The following is an 18,131-nucleotide window of genomic DNA, read 5'->3' on the forward strand; positions in this document are numbered from 1 at the left end:
CCGACCTGGGGATGCTGGCGGTGGGGCCGAGGGATGGCACCTCCCGGCCGAGCGCCTTCCTGCACAGCAGCCCGCCACTGGCCGCCCTGCACAGCATGGCTGAGATGAAGACGCCGCTCTACTTGGCCGCCACCGCCGGTGCCCGCAATCAGCCCGGCCTCCCCTCTGGCCCCAGGCAGCACCTCTGCCTTGCGTGGCTGTCCTGCTCGTGTGTGCAATTGGCCTTGTGGGCAGCAGCGGCGGGGCGGGGGGAGGAGGACGCGTGTGTTTGCACTTTGGAGCAGGCAGGTGGGACGTGGCCTCCATTTGCACTTTGCAGAAGCTCGTGGGGGGTGGGGTGAGGAGGACATGCCCGTTTGCACTTCGGAGGAGGCAGGTAGGACGTGGCCTCCATTTGCGCTTTGCAGAAGCTTGCGAGGGGGGCGGGAGAGAGGAGGACATGTGCATTTGCACTTCGGAGGCAGGTGGGACGTGGCCTCCACTTGCACTTTGCAGAAGCTCACGGGGGTGGGGGGAGGGCATGCCCGTTTGCACTTCGGAGGAGGCAGGTAGGACGTGGCCTCCATTTGCGCTTTGCAGAAGCTTGCGAGGGGGCGGGAGAGAGGAGGACATGTGCATTTGCACTTCGGAGGCAGGTGGGACGTGGCCTCCATTTGCACTTTGCAGAAGCTCACGGGGGCGGGGGGAGGGCATGCGCGTTTGCACTTCAAAGGAGGCAGGTGGGATGTGGCCTCCATTTGCACTTTGCAGAAGCTTGCGGGGGCAGGGGGAGGAGGACGTGCACATTTGCACTTCGGAGGAGGCAGGTGGGATGTGGACTCCATTTGTGCTTTGCAGAAGCTTGTGGGGGGCGGGGGGAGGACGAGCGCGTTTGTACTTTGGAGGAGGCAGGTGGGATGTGGACTCCATTTGCACTTTGCAGAAGCTCACGGGGGGCGGGGGGGACGCTGCGCATGTTTGCACCAGAGGATGCAGGTGGGATGTGGCCTCCATTTGTGCTCTGCAGAAGCTTGTGGGGGGCGGGGGGAGGACGAGCGCATTTGTACTTCAGAGGAGGCAGGTGGGATGTGGACTCCATTTGCGCTTTGCAGAAGCTCATGGGGGCGGGGGGAGGAGGACACGTGCGTTTGCACTTTGGAGAGGGAAGGAAGGGAGGGAGGGAGGGAGGGAGGGAGGGAGGGAGGGAGGGAGACGGGAATGAGAAGGAGGGAGGCACATGACCCTGGGGATGCTGCAACAGTCTTAAGTGAAAAATGGTCATAAGCCACTTTATTCAGTGCCTTTGTAACTTCAAACAGTCATTAAGTCAACTGTTGTAAGTTGAGGACTACTGTAGTTTATCACTTTTTTTTCCTTTTTTGGGAGGGGGGGTGTCATCAAGTTTTTGACACCTTGCTAGGCGACTGGAAAAGCCCTGAGCTAGAGTACTCGGATTGCAGCTGCTTTCTTGCAGGTATGTGGAATGGCGTGGGACCCACAGGTTTTGCAAAATTAAGTGAAGAAGTTGGTTACAGCTTATTAGGAAAGATAAAATAGACAACCAAGAATGCTTTATTGACCATTCTTCGTACAGATTTTATATCAGTTGCATCTGCTAATACAGGCGTTCTGCTTCAGATTTGTTATTTTCAGCATCTGGTAAAATGAATGAGTACTTTTCCAACAACCTGTAAAATCCAAGACACTGTGCTTTCTTTGTTTAATTCCCCCCTCATACAGTAGTGGCCAAAATTGTGGAAACCTTTTGGGAAAAGTGTACAGTAGAAATGCCACCTTTGGTTAAGTTTCCACCAATTTTTCCTTTAATTTCTTTATAACTGTAGCCTTGTTCACTTAATAATACTATTTTACATTGCTTTCTGGGCAACCAGTCAACTCTTTGCACCATTACTTTAATTTTATTACGTTTTACAAGCTCACTAAATGAAAGAACACAAAAAACACAGCCAACTTGATAGTGATCACATAACACACTGACAAATGTCCTCATCTCAGCTTCAATACGACAACAATAACTGAATCCTACTATGATCTGATTGGCTCATTCCCAAAACAAGATGACGAGCCTCCTGCCCACTGCCCCACCTGCCAGAGACTCCCTGGATCTCCCCCAACCCTACCCGGCCCCCACAGGCATCCTTCCTCAGGAGGAAAATTGAGGTAGCCACGCCTACCCTGGCCACGCCCATCCACGCTGCCATGACTTCCATAGCCACGCCCACTTGGTGGCCATGCCCAATTGGGGGGCCACGCCCACTCAGTGGCCATGCCCTCCCGGCACCCAGCGATGCATAAGTGGGTTTTGGGTTGCAGTTTGGGCACTCGGTCTCTAAAAGGTTCGCCACCACTGACCTACAAGGTCCCTTCCAACTCTTTTATTCTATTCTAAGTACAAAAAATGGAAAGAGGGACACATAAGTAAGGCAGAATATCAGCATATAACCCAAATCTGCAAAGATGAAGTCAGGAAAACAAAGGCTCAGAATGAACAAAGACTTGCAACAAAAGTCAAAGATATTTTTTAAAAAGTTTCTTTCAGCATAAAAATAACAAGAAAAAAATCAAGGAAACAGATGGTTCACTAAAGAGAGAAGATGGCAAGAAAGTAACAGGCAGTAGAGAGAAAGCAGAGGTGCTTAACTCATTCTTTGCATCAGTCTTCACGCAAAAATAAACTATAGCCCAACCTATCCAAAAACATATTCATAAAAGACAGATTAGAAATAAAAATTAAAATAAGCAAGAAAATGGTTAGAAAACACCTATCTGATCTTGACAAATATAAATCACTGGGACCTGATGGATTACATTCCAGACTTCTGAAGGAGCTGGCAGATGTTATTTCAGAACCATTGTACCATATCTTTCAAAAATCCTGGAACACTGGGGAACTACCTGAGGATTAGAAAAGAGCTGTTGTGGTTCCCATATTCAAAAAAAAGGCGGGGGGGAGAAGACCCAGGAAACTACAGACCAATCAGCCTAACATCAATACCTGGGATATACTGGGAAAGATAATCAAAAACGAGATCTGCGAACATCTAGAAACAAAGTTATAACTAAAAGCCAACATGGGTTTGTTAAAAACAGATCATGCCAAACCAATCTTATTAATTCTTTGACAAAGTGACTAAATTAGTAGACCGGCAAAATGCTGTGGACATAGTATACTTAGATTTCAGTAAGGCATTTGACAAAGTAGACCACAACCTACTTCTTAGTAAACTAGAAAAATGTGGGATAGACAGCTTCACCACCAGATGGATTTGTAACTGGCTGACAAACGGTTCTCAATGAGTAATTCTTAACGGTACTACATCCACATGGAGGGAAGTAAGCAGTGAGGTACCACAAGGTTCTGTCTTAGGCGCAGTAGTCTTCAATATCTTCATAAATGACTTAGATAAGGGAATAGAAGGGGAACTCATCAAATTTGCATATGACACTAACCTTGCAGGAATAGCCAACACCCCAGAATACAAGCTCAGGATCCAGAAAGATCTTGACAGAGTTGAACAATGGGCCCTATCCAACAAAATGAAATTTAATGTGGAGAAAAGCAAGGTTTTACACTCAGGCAGGAAAAACCAAAGGTACAAGTACATATTAGGCGAAATCTGGGTCTGTGAGAAAACTGTGAGAGATGTAAGACCTTGGAGTCCTAGTGAACAATTACTTAAGTATGAGCCAGCAGTGAGTGGCAGCAGACAAAAAAGCACCAGAGGGCAGGACAAGAAACAATGGATGGAAACTAATCAAGGATAAAGTTTCTAACAGTGAAAACAATTAACCAGTTGAACAGCTTGCCTTCAGAAGTTGTGGGTGCTTCATCACTGAATGTTTTTAAGAAGAGACTGGACAGCCACTTGTCTCAAATTTTATAGGGTCTCCTGCTAGAGCAGGAGGTTGGACTAGAAGACCTCCAATGCCCCTTCCAACTCTATTCTGATTTTTTGTGAGGGAGGAAACCAGAAATTCAGCTTTTTTAACCCCAAAATGTTCTCAAGATCCCTCCACCTCAGAGTTTAATGTTCATTTTAAGAATTTTCACTATTACATGATTTTAGCTATTTTTCACATTTTTATATTGGTTGCCCCCATTAGCAAATAATCTGGCAACATATCTTCATGAAAACTCTGCAGCAGTATCGGGAATAATTACCACAGTAATAATTACCACAGTAATTTCTCTAGGCAGATAAAAAAGCCTACACATGACAGTCATCAGCTCCCCAGATGTGGAACTGATGACTGTCATATGTAGGCCTTTTTATCTGCCTAGAGAAATTACTGTGGTAATTATTACAGCTGTTTACATTCCACCTGATGCCAATGTCAGCACGGCACTTTCCCAGATGTATGACATCATCACCAGGCAGCAGCAAACTCACCCAGAGGGCACTCTTGTCATGGCTGGGGACTTCAATCAAGCTTGTCTGAAGACAGTTCTCCCCAAGATGGGGTGCTGGGGATAGTGGTTAAGAACTGTGCCGACCAATTAGCAGGGGTCCTGACAAGGAACTTTAACATCTCCTTGCAAACGGCATGTGTACCATCATGCTTGAAAGCAGCAACCATTGTCCCAGTCCCAAAGAAAACTGCAGTTGAGTGCCTGAATGACTACAGACCTGTTCCATTAACGTCTGTAGTCATGAAATGCTTCAAAAGACTGGTTCTCCAACATCTTAGGACATGCCTCCCACTGGATTTCGACAAACATCAATTTGCCTACAGGGGGAACAGGTCGACAAATGATGCCATAGCTACTGCTCTACACTCTATAGCAAGCCATCTTGAGAAACCTGGAAGCTGTCAGGATGCTTTTTGTTGATTACAGCTCGGCTTTCAACACCATTTTGCCGAGCACTCTCACTGAAAAGCTGACTGACTTGAAATTTTCCCCCTCCATCTGCGATTGAAGACTTTCTCAGGGACCGCTTACGGTGAGGGTCGGGTCTGCTTTATTCCCCCCCCCCTGAAGCTTTGCACCGGCTCGCCACAGGGCTGCGTGCTTAGCCCCTACCTGTACTCATTGTACACATACGATTGTGTATCATCCGACCCATCTACTGCGATAAGTTCGCAGATGATACTACCGTAGTGGGTCTTATTACAGGTGAGGATGAGACAGCATACAGGGGGGAGGTACAAAAACTATCAATATGGTGTTGCAACAACAACTTGCACCTGAACATCGGCAAGACGAAAGAGATGGTGCTAGACTTCCAGAGGAAAAAGGAGGAACCTGCCCCACTTTACATCGAGGGGGGGCTGTGTGGAGAGAGTTTCCTCCTTTAAATTTCTGGGAGTCTACCTCTGTGAAGATCTTACCTGGAAAGTTAATACAACCCAGGTGGCCAGAAAGGCCCAACAGAGACTTCACTTCCTCAGGGTTGTGCGGAAGAACAGGGTAGAACAACGGCTAATGACCCTCTTTTACCAGTCTACTATAGAGAGCATCCTCTCGTACTGTATTGTGGTTTGGTATGCTGGTCTGACAGCCGCGGATAGAAAAGTATTACAGAGGGTGGTGAGCACAGTACAAGACATTGTGGGCTGTCCCCTGACACTACTGGATGTCATCGCCAGGACTTGCTGCCTTGGAAGAGTGAGGAAAATTCTCAGGGACGACTCACACCCTGGTCAGTATCTCTTTACTCTCCTACCATCGGGTAGGAGATACAGGAGTATAGCCAGCCGTACCAACAGGCTGAAGAACAGCTTTTATCCATGGGCTGTTAGGCTCTTGAACGGGAAATAATTTTATAAACTTTATGCATGATTGACTTGCGAGGCCGGTGTGTTGTGCAATTAGATCACATGGTGTAATAAGATGGAGGGTTTGTTGTCACTGTGAGTTGGGGGTGGGGGCACAAAGGGAGGCTCAGCCAATCTCAATGTATACATGGTTGTACTTTGACAATAAAGGTTCATTCATTCATTGGGAATCAAAATTTACTAAAACAGATTCAGAATTCTGTTAAATACCTTTAAACAACAGATCTGAGAGTACAGAAATATTAGGAACATCAGTGGTTTTAAAACATAATTCTTCATTCTAAGGAAGGACATAATTCTTAAGGAAAACACAGTACATAACTTGGAATTGCAATGGAGATTCATAGCTGCTGGTTAGCATTTGCAATTTTCAAATGTTTCTGAAACACCCCAATTGTGCAGTTTGTTCCAGCAGGATTGTCAGAGCCATGACAACCAAGCAGAATACATGTAACTTCCTTACATAACATCAATTCACTACTATGGAAACCAAGCTTTGTCACTGACTGCCCTTTTTGATGCTTGTCACAAATCTAGTAAGCAGTGAGCCCCAAAGTTCATTGTGGATTTTGTGCAGATTATTAAAAAAATATAATTGTTTCATTTTCAAAAGAACTCCAACCAATGCATTTCACACTGAATCTTTAAGGAATTAATAAACTGCTCTTTATTGAAACAAATGTTATGGTTTAGTAAGACTGTTAATCAGCAAAAAAATCTGCAATGTATTTTTAATATAGTTGCATCGTGACAAAAGAGGCATATTGTACTTTCTCAGTCACTAATCTCTAAAACCACAGAAATAAATGTGATAAAAATTATACATCTTTATTCATGTCAGTGGCCATGAGCAGAATCTTTTTAATAGTCTAATTGATTATACAGGTGAAACTCGAAAAATTAGAATATCGTGCAAAAGTTCATTTATTTCAGTAATGCAACTTAAAAGGGGAAACTAATATATGAGAAAGACTCATTACATGCAAAGCAAGATAGTTCAAGCCGTGTGGTGGTGTACAGAGGCTAAATGCCAAAACACTTATCATTGTACCAATATATGAGAACCTGACTGTAAATCTCATAGAAAATAACCATATGAATATGTGCATAGAGTGTCATCCTAAAATTCATTTGGAACAACACATGAGGCATGAAGAGTACTGTTTTTTCTATTAAAAATACTTAGATTATAAATATTACTATAGCTTTAGAACATATATGAAATCTGAACTGAATACATCAGGGACAAAATGGAAGCCTTTAACTTCTTTTCCATACCCCACCAGGAACTTTCTCTTAGATTGACAGAAAGATGCTGAAGACTGCACAGTTCTAGTAATCACTACATACTGTAGGTTGCACAGACAGTCCTACTAATTATTATACATTTTATATTTTAATTCTAATGGTTATGTTCTAATTCTACAACAAACTGTTCCTTATTTTTCTAAAAGATTCGGGAACTGAACAGCTTAATAATTGCATTATCCTGTACATTTGCCTTCAGCATACAATCTTCCACAATGGAAAATACACAGGACATAAACACTATGGGAATGTACTCCTGAGGAAGTATACCTGGTGTCAGGCCTGCCATCTTCAGCATACTTTGCTTCACTGGCATCCTGCCATAAAACGCAGGGGAGGGGGAAGGAGGATAGGCCATGAGAGTGGAATGTGAAACTACACTGAAGAGGTGCCAAACCTCAAAGCCATTCCCCAAACACCTAAAATGAATGTGATTGGACATTGATGGACTGGTCAAGGGGAGGGGGCCAAAGAAGTGGGAAAAACACACGCTTTGTGCGGGAATATTCAGATCCAGCTTTGCTTATGCTGTAACGACTTCAACTTAGTAAAAGTGAACCTTTCACTTCAACCGTGGAGTTGAGGGTCTTTCTTTCCTAAGGACCAAGTTGGGATAACCGTGACACCTGGCTTTACCTTTGGTATCTGTTCAAATGTCCTTTTTTAGGAAAACCTTTCCCAGAAGGCAAGGGATGCAGATATTTTTGAAAACAGCCTTGAATGGGATTGATTTCTTTCTTATCCCCAATTTTTTACTATTGCTGATTTTGTCTTTTATATACTTTATCAGAATCAAGAGAAAAAATAACATAAATAGAGATCCTCTCTGTCAAAGAGAAATTCAGATATGTATTCTAGTAGTAACAATCAAACACCTGCAAAGGGTTCCTGAGCCTTCAAATGGTCTGTCAGTCTGGTTCAGTAGGAATCACAATCATGGGGAAGACTGCTGACCTGACAGTTGTGCAGAAAACCATCATTGACACCCTCCATAAGGAGGGAAAGCCTCAAAAGGTAATTGCAAAAGAAGTTGGATGTTCCGACTTCCGGATGGCAAGGCGTCGCCGGAGGCAGCCATTCTTCGGCTGTCAGCCCCGCGGCTCCATAGAGCCGCTGAAAACAGCGCCGATCAGCTGTTTCGGCGGCTCGGAAGCCCCCTCCTCGGGAGAAGAGGAGGGGGTGAGCGCCCAGGTAGGGGTAGAGCTCTCCGGGGCCGCCAGAACTTAAAGTTTTGGCAGCTGAAGGATTGAGCCCCCACGAAGCCTGGGCATGCTCCGGACTGTGAGGCGCCTCTGCTCCGAGATCTTTGGAGCAGAACAGGGCGTTCGCAACCATCCCTGCTAGCAAGAAAGAACTTTGGAGAACGAGGACGCAGGCAGAGCGATACAGGAGATTTTGGTGAAGATGGTCTTTTGATCTTTAACTCAATGGATTTTGCTGAGCTCGTAAGTGGAAGTGCGTAGCAAACAATAGTGGGTGAAAATGGCGGCTATATCTTCTAAAGTTCCTGCTCTGGTGCAGCAGTCTTCATTGCAAGCTTTATTGTCCCCTGCACCCGTATTTGCATTAGCCCTTACAGTAAAAGATTTGCAGAATGTGCTGCAAGAGACTATGGAAAAGCAATTGCAACAATTTGCTGAGATAATGGATAAAAAGTTGGAGGAGAAGTTAACAGAAAAACTAGCTAAGGTTATGGACGAAAAGATTACAGAGAAATTAACAGAAATGAGAGCAGACATTTTATCTGCATTGCAAGGTATGGCTATATGTATTGAGAATTTGGATGAAAGAGTGGAAGATCTCAGTCAAAATGATATTAGATTGGAAGCAAAAATGACAGAAACTGAAAATGTGGTAGAGAAAATTGATTGTGATTTGACCTCGACACAGTATTATCAGATGGAGTTTGCTTTAAGGATTAGAGGCTTAAAAGAAAATCCTAAATTTTTTTTGAAGAAAATGGTTTCTGAGGCTCTAGAAGGGGTGCTGGGACGACCAGCAGATGAAATAATGGAAAATATAGATAAAAATTTTCGTGTTAATTCTTGGATTGCAAGACAAAGGAAATTACCCAGAGATGTGGTGGTTTATTTTACAAAGAGAGTGATTAGAAATGAAGTTATTCAAGCCTCCTACAACATTGAATTTGTAATTGCTGAGCAAAAAGTTTTGATTTTAAAAGAGATCCCTCCAAGAATTTTAAGAAAAAGGAAGGAATTTGCTTTTTTGACACAAGAATTGAGACGACGTGATATCAAGTTTAGATGGCAAATACCAGTGGGTATGGTGGTGACCTATGAAGGTACGAGGCATCGTCTTACTACGGTGATTCAGGCACGTGATTTCTACAGTAATGTTTTAAAAGCAGCCCCCATACCACTTTTGGAATCTACAAAGAAGAAAGGTGAGAGAGAGTCTCAACGATACAGAGAGAATCTACAAGGTGCTGAAGGAATAATGCAGACAGATGAGAAAGTTACAGGAGTGGATCAAATTTCAGTATCACTGGAGGAGGCCAGAAATTGGAAGAGGCGTGCTGCTTCTAGACGAATGAGCCAAGCCTGAAGATTTAGTTGTATAACTGAAGGAGATAATAATGTAATAAGGATTATGGGAATTGAAATTGTTAGAAGGGCTAAATATTTGGGGATATACTTTTCACCCTTATAAAATAACTATGTGTTGTAATATTTTATGTTGCTTTAATTTTAAGATAATTATGAAAATTTAATTGGGAAGATTTGTAGTAGTGCGGAGGGGAGGGGGTTGGGAGGGGTTTTGTTTTGCTAAAGATAAAATGTATTGTAAAACTTTTCAATAAAAAAAAGAAGTTGGATGTTCCCAAAGTGCTGTATCAAAGCACATTAATAGAAAGTTATGTGGAAGAGAAGAGTGTGGAAGAAAAAGGTGCACAAGCAGCAGGGATGACCGCAGCCTGGAGAGGATTGTCAGGAAAAGGCCATTCAAAAGTGTTGGGGACTTTCACAAGGAGTGGACTGAGGCTGGAGTCAGTGCATCAAGAGCCACCACACACAGACGGATCCTGGACATGGGCTTCAAATGTCGTATTCCTCTTGTCAAGCCGCTCCTGAACAACAAACAACGTCAGAAGCGTCTTACCTGGGTTAAAGAAAAACAGACCTGGTCTGTTGCTCAGTGGTCCAAAGTCCTCTTTTCTGATGAAAGCAACTTTTGCATCTCATTTGGAAACCAAGGACCCAGAGCCTGGAGGAAGAATGGAGAGGCACACACTGCAAGATGCTTGAAGTCCAGTGTGAAGTTTCCACAGTCTGTGTTGATTTGGGGAGCCATGTCATCTGCTGGTGTTGGTCCACTGTGCTTCATTAAGTCCAGGGTCAACGCAGCCGTCTACCAGGAGATTTTGGAGCACTTCATGCTTCCTTCCACAGATGAGCTTTATGGGGATGCTGACTTCATTTTCCAGCAGGACTTGGCACCTGCCCACACTGCCAAAAGCACCAAAACCTGGTTCAATGACCGTGGGATTACTGTGCTTGATTGGCCAGCAAACTCGCCTGACCTGAAGCCCATAGAGAATCTATGGGGCATTGCCAAGAGAAAGATGAGAGACATGAGACCGAACAATGCAGAAGAGCTGAAGGCCGCTATTGAAGCATCCTGGTCTTCCATAACACCTCAGCAGTGACACAGGATGATAGCTTCCATGCCACGCCGCATTGAGGCAGTAATTGCTGCAAAAGGGGCCCAAACCAAGTACTGAGTACATATGCATGCTTATACTTTTCAGAGGTCTGATATTGTTCTATGTACACTCCTTGTTTTATTGATTGCATGTAATATTCTAATTTTCTGAGATTGTGGATTTGGGGTTTTCATGAGCTGTAAGCCATAATCATCACAATTATGACAAATCACGGCTTGAACTATCTTGCTTTGCATGTAATGAGTCTATCTCATATATTAGTTTCCCCTTTTAAGTTGCATTACTGAAATAAATGAACTTTTGCACGATATTCTAATTTTTCGAGTTTCACCTGTATGTGATCCTTTTATTAGGTATCTATTGGACTAACTACAAAGGTATTTTTGTCAGCATAAAGGGCCTTGCGTTACTATGATATAATGTGGATGCCAGGTGGCAGGGAGTGGTATTTGCAGGAAAGATCTGTGAACAACACCTTCATGGGACTGTCTTGTACATTCACATCAATTTTCTTTAAAATGCCATGGAAAAGTTATCTGCAGAATAAAATTAATTATATAAGATACTAGTAATATTCTGTAGCATGTGGCTTGAAACAACTAATGCAGGCCAAAGTTGTCCAAATGATTTACCATCAGATCTTCACTTCCTTCATATTAAAGGTAAAGGTTCCCCCGCATATGCGTGCTAGTCGTTTCCAGCTCTAGGGGCCAGTGCTCATCTCCATTTCAAAGCCGAAGAGCCAGCGCCTGTCCGAGGACGTCTCCGTGGTCATGTGGCTGGCATGACTAGACGCCAAAGGCGCACGGAACGCTGTTACCTTCTCACCGTAGTGGTCCCTATTTTTCTACTTGCATTTTACGTGCTTTCGAACTGGTAGGTTGGCAGAAGTTGGGACGAGTAACAGGCGCTCACTCTGCTACACGGCACTCAGGATTCGACCCGCCAAACTGCCGACCTTCTGATCGACAAGGTCAGCGTCCTAACCCACTGAGCCACCGCATCCCTATTCCTTCATATTAAGAAACATAAAAATCTACTAGAATATCCAAAATTGGGAGAATTATATACCTCACTTGCAGATCAGAGTAAAAGAGGTGTGGTATTATATATTCAAAAAGCAATACAAACTACATTGTTATATTCAGATGAAGAAGGGCGAATTTTAATGGTGGAAGTAATTATGAATTGTAAAAAAAACTTTATTGGTAGCGATTTACGCCCCAAATGAAAACCAAGCAAATTTCTATTCAAAATTACACCAGAAAATAATGGAATTGGAATTCGAAAGCATATGTATGATTGGAGATTTCAATGCTATTGTAAAGGCCAGGCTGGATTATAATACTACAAAAAAAAAATAAGACCCTAAGGAGAACACTTCCAAAATCTTTTCATAATATGGTCGACAAATTAAATATACTAGATGTTTGGAGAGAAAAATATCCGGAAAAGAAGCAATATACATTCTATTCTAACAACCTGTCCTGGTCGAGAATAGATATGATATGGACATCAATAGACTTATTTACAAGTACACAAAATATAAACATAGAAACAAGCACATGGGCGGACCACAACCGTCACAATTACACGGAAAGAACAAAACTAAAGAACAAGGTGGGCATCAAATCAAACTGTATTGAATGAAAAAGACTTCCAGCAATATATGGAAAAAGAAATGACTTTCTTCTTTAAGGAAAACCTCACTTCAAAATGTCTGGGATACGGCGAAAGCGTACATGAGAGGACTTGCTATATCTTATATGGGGAAAAAGAACAAACAGAAAAGACAAATTAGGGAAAAACTGGAGGAAGAATATAAGACTCTTGAGAAAGAATTACAGAAAGATACAGAAAACAAAAAGATAAAAAATTTAATGGAGTTGAACAAGCATAAAATGAACTTAATAGAAAATGAAGAGGTGGCAAGGAAAATAAAGGCAGCTAAACAAACCTTTTTTCAACATGCAAACAAACCAGGGAGATGGTTGATATATAAAATTAAAAAGGAGAAAGAAAAGAGATGGATTAAACAACTGGAAGATGCAGAGGGGACTTTACAACACCAGAATGAAGAAAAGAAAAAAATAGCTTGGGAATATTATGAGAATTTATATAAGCAACAAATAGTTTCAGATGATAGGATAAAACAATTCTTGGGAAAAACAGAGATACCTAAAGTATCAGAGAAATTTAAAAAGCTACTAGAAGAGAAAATAACAATGATGGAATTAACAGAAGCAATTAAAAAACAAAAGAATGGCAAAACACCTGAATATTAAACAGATTTGGACACGATTTGATTATGGAGGCTGGCAAGCTTCACTGAAGTAACTGCTAAAAAGATAAAATGATTTTATTAAATGTTCTTAACCTTTTTTATCAAGTAAATGTTCTACATATTTTACTTGAACTTTCATGTATTCTAACATATTTTAATTATGGTTGGTTATCAAACAAATTTTTGTTTTACTCAGTATCTTAATTTTTGACTATATTTCTCTCTAGCTAAATGTCAGGGTATTTTAAGGACAACTTGAGTTTTTTTATGTTACCCTTTAGACTCAAGTTGGCTTTCTACTTAGCCCAGGGGTGCTTGTGGGAAACTGGCACCATAATCAGGGACTCCGTGGAGGGGCAGGAGGCAGCACTGGTGGCAAGCAGCGAGGGGGCAGCAGCACAGGGGTGGCAGTGGGACCCTCGGCCCCAGGGTGTTTGTGGGGAAGCAGTGCCAGGATCAGAGCCTCTGTGGAAGTGCAAGGGGTGGCAACAGGTGGGGTGGGGGCGGCAGCACTTTGCAGCATCAGGACCCTTGGCCCCGGGGTGATTGTGGGAAAGTGGTGCCAGGATCAGTGCCTCCATGTAGGCCCAGTGGGTGGCAGCAGTAGCAAGTGGGGAGGGGGAAACAGAGCAGGAGTAGCACTGGGACCCTCAGCCCAGGGGCGCTTGCAGGGAACTGGCACCAGGATCAGGGACTCCGTGTAGGTGCAGGAGGTGGTGGCTGCAGGCAGGGAGTGGGCAGCAGCGTGGGGGTAGCATTGGCCCAGACGCACTTCTGGGGAAGCAATGCCGGGATTGGGGCCTACATGGAGGCGCAGGGGGCTGCCCCCGCGCTGCCATCCCCTCCCCGCCTGCTGCTGCTGCCCCCTGGGTCTCTGATTCCTGAACCCATGGGCTGTTGGTGGCGTTGGAGAAGGAAGAGGGAAAGGATTGCACTCTCCATGACCTTTGGAATGCACACTGTGTTGAGAATACCAATCCTTTGGGAGGCTGATGCTGGATTCATGGATTGGGCCCCACTGTCCCACCCACCCTTTCTGCACAAGGTAACAGCTGCCCTGGGTGCAAAGGCAAGCAGCCCCCGGGCAGACAGGCTCCTCCCCCTGTGAATAACTCTTTCACACACTAATGCAAGCAAACCCCTGGGCCTTTTTACTGTATTCTTTTCCTCTTTTGGCACATGTAATGCACATGTCGGCACAGCCAGCAACTCTACTACAGCATCTCCACCAGGGAGGAAGAGCAGGTCAACATTGAAAAACGCCTCCCCTCTGACCCCAGAGTAACTATTGCCCACATGGGATGTGGTGTACTTCCTGTACCTGCCCATGTCACACCTCTACAAGTAAGAAATTGGCTCTTGCTAGCCAGAAGGTTCAACCCCCTGCCCTGTTCCTTTGGGCGGGGCATCTCCAAGTGCCCCAGGGCCAAGGGTCCCAATGCTGCCCCCACTCTGCCACCCCTTACACTTCCACAGAGGCCTTGATCCCAGTTCCACTTCCTTGCAAGGGCACCTGGGCCAAGGGTCCTGATGCCGCCACCGCGCTACTGCCCCCTCCCCACCTGCCGCCACCCCGAGCATCCACAGAGGTATGCTGTCCCGCTCACTCACACACACACACACACGTTAACCATGGTTTAGTCAGTTTATTAATATTCCCCAGCAATTCCCTTCACCAAAACCCCAGAACTGTCCCAATTAAGGCCAGCCACAAGCAGACCAATGCTAGTCCACAGAGCAATTGCCAATGAGGCCACAAGGCACTTGAAAGTTTCCCAAACAAAATAAACCCACCAGACAAAATTAAATCCACAATACAAGAGGGTTCATGAGGCAAGAAAAGTCGAGAGTTAACAAGGGATGATCTAAGTCAAGGCACAGTGTCAATCCAAAGATAGGCAGGAATCACAATGACCAGAAAACACACAGCTAGGAAATGAACACATTGCTCCCAACATCACCTCCATCTGTCTGCTGTGCTAAACAGCCAGCTTCTGGTGCAGCCCATCAAGAAGGGTGAGGCTGCCTCATCATGAGTAATCAGGTTGACCTCCACTGCTCCTGCCTTTTCTCTGCCCTTTGTGTTCTGGGATCAGGTGCAGAAGGCAGTTCCTCTTCCTCATTCCTGACCGAGTGCAGCTGCATGCTTTCCCCATCTGATACCTCAGGGCTGTCCTGCTGCAGCTGTGCTTCAGCCAAATCCCTCTCAGATGGCTGCTGGAGCCATTGACCAACTTCCCTCCTGAAGTGCCAGGAACTGGTTCATCCTCCCCAGAGCTGACATCTGAAGAGGTATCTGGGGAAGCATCCGGGGGAGTCATCACAAGAGGCCCCAATCCCAGCATCACTTCCCCACAAGTGCCCCGGGGCAGAGGGTCCTGATGCCACCCCCTCCCCACCGGCTGCCGCCTCTGCACCTCCTCCTCTCCCAGTTTGCTCCAGCACGCTACAGGCATTGCTATTCGTCCCATGCAGGGAATTGACCATGGAGATTTGTTCCATGGTGCATTGCTCAGTAGGCAGTGTTGGAAGACCGGCAGGGGAATAGTGGCAGCAGAGGAGCACCGGTGGAGAGGCAGCAGTGGACAAATGCCTGTGGTGGGTCATAGGTGGTGGGGGGGAGGGGGGAGGGGGGCAGGGTGAAGGTGGTGGGGCAGGGGGGAGGGGGGCAGGACATGGCTGTGCCCAATTGTCGTAGACATTCTGGGGGATACCTGGTTGTTTACCTCTAACACTAGATTAGTACAATGAAAGTATACAAAGACCTTTAAAAATGTATGCTTCAAAAATTTAATTCCACCCTTTCATAACATGGTATCCTCAAGATATCTTAGAATTGCAACTTTCAGAATTCTGTCTTGCCTATTAGGTATAAATTCTGGAAACTGCAGTTCTTGGATGGCATAAGATTGTGACTATTGAATGATTTTTCAAGAATAGCTCATTTGAATACAAAAATATAGCAATTATGGTTATTTAATAGTCCATTAACTTACCTACTGCAGGTGCATCGTATTCATCTCCAAGTAGAATTTCAGGGGCAGAATATGCAAGAGAGCCACAACTTGTTGTGAGGTTTTTTCCAGGCTGAAATTTGTTGCTAAATCCAAAATCAGTTAATTTCACAAGTCCTGGTTTTTCAAAAAAGACAACGTTTTCGGGTTTTAAGTCTCTATGAACGACATGCAGTTTATGGCAATAGGATATAGCATGAACAATCTGAGCAAAATACTTCTTTGCCAGATCTTCATTAAGACCTTCTTCATGTTTCATGATGTAATCAAACATATCTCCTCCATCACCAAGTTCTAAGATCAGATAAAGTTTGGTCTGGGTGTCAATAACTTCATACAGGCGAACTACATTAGGATGTTGCACTAGTTTCATGCATCTGACTTCTTGAAAAAGATGTCCTGTGGCAAGAGTATCTAGCTTGGTCTTGTCAATTACTTTAACTGCCACTTTTTCACCTGTAAATACATGTCGGGCAAGCTTCACCACAGCAAAATGCCCTCTGCCTAAGGTTTTATCTAAATCATACAATCCAGCAATTTTTCCATCATAACCTCGTTTAAAACCTGCCATATTCTCCAAGTAGTAATGCTGACACTCTGAAACTTGTCGTTTCATATAAGGTTTTCTGAAATAGATGCACAACTCTTCTTCACCGCCAAATGCATCTAAAAGATCAGAAATGAAATTATTATAGAACATATATTTAGAAAAACATTTCTGCTTTTTTAAACATTGAACTTTGGTTAGGAAAGAACCCAATATAAAAGGATTTTCTTGAAAGAAAGTTGAATAATTCATTTAGATCTGTCACCTCTAGATATTCCAGATACATAGACAAGCTTTGTCTAACACTCCAAGTAGTGAATTCATCAATCAAATTATGCAGTTTAAATAAAAGAAAAAAAGGGGGAAAAGAAAGCTAATTCCACAAAAAATGATTGCTGTCTCCTGAACTTAAAAACATATACTAAGAAATCTGATGAAACTGCTGAAAATATTGCCAAATATTCGTAAATGATAAGAGAAATTTCAAAATGATTATCTGTATATCTGACATACTTTCTAATGGATGTAGATAATTCTATACTTGTCTATTTATTTTATATTAGAATAGTCTTATATGGGGAGAGTATAGGGAGAGAGTAACAAAGAAGCATAATAGAAATGAACTCCTGAACATCCAAGAAAATAACAATAGTCTGTACTTTCTGCTTATTTCCATATACGGTAATATTTTCACCATATGCAATTTTCTCCAGTTCCCTCTAGAATCTATTTGGCACCATCAGTTACTGGGGTGGACCACACAAATGGGTCCAGCCTCCCTGCAAAGGGGGACAGCACAAGAGAATCTCAAGGACACCAGGACGTGATGTGACCATGACAGGGGGGATAATGTTAAATCCTCCACCAGATCATATAGCCATTGCTCCAACAAGAAAACCGTATCTGGTGTATGACCACTGTCCTGATTCGGTCCGAGATGTGGGATAAGCCCAGGGCCACCATGGTGGCCACAAACTCCTGGGCTGCTTCTGAGCTGAAACCCAGGGAATGCAGGTTGAAGTCCCCCAGAACCATACATCTGGGGAACTCCACCACCAGCCCTGAGATGGCCTCCAGCAGATCAGGCAGGGAAGCTGCTATGCAGCAGGGAGGCTGATACAGTGGCAACACTCCCAACTGATCCTGCAAGCCCAGGTTCAGGAACAGGGTCTCACAGACAAAGACTTGGGGAATATGGCCACCGAACGCCAGAATAGATTCTGAGATGACCACTGCTTGGGGGCCAGAACACTAGTACTGCACTTTAGGGGTATCTTCCCCTGTGAAGGCCTGCCCTGTGGCTTCTGTAGCAACCTAGGTCCATCACCACTCTAATGCGTTGTTGTGCCCCACAGACCCCAAGGTGATCATCCCCCTCCCTCACCAACCTCCCTCTTCCAAGAGCCAAGAGCTCTGCCATCCCTGTCCAGCCACTCCCATACACTCCCCCAGACACCCTGAGGGGATAGGTGACAGAAGGATCCTGCACAGTGCTATAGCTTCAGCTCTTAGCAC

At 44.2% G+C, this 18,131-nt stretch overlaps 1 protein-coding gene across 1 annotated transcript in view; it reads right to left on the reverse strand.

Moving 5' to 3' along the window:
• LOC310648255 (SNF-related serine/threonine-protein kinase-like) overlaps positions 1 to 16,640 on the reverse strand; it is a gene marked incomplete at both ends in the record, with an annotated part of 102,200 nt that extends 85,560 nt beyond the window's left edge. The window contains one exon of the mRNA XM_083376001.1: positions 16,052 to 16,640. Within this exon, the coding sequence (XP_083232127.1) occupies positions 16,052 to 16,640 (589 nt within the window). The remainder of the gene's footprint in view (positions 1 to 16,051) is intronic.
• Between the last annotated feature and the right edge of the window lie 1,491 nt (positions 16,641 to 18,131).

Source organism: Vipera ursinii, assembly GCF_947247035.1.
Source record: "Vipera ursinii genome assembly, chromosome: W".
Classification (NCBI taxonomy): Eukaryota; Metazoa; Chordata; class Lepidosauria; order Squamata; family Viperidae; genus Vipera; species Vipera ursinii.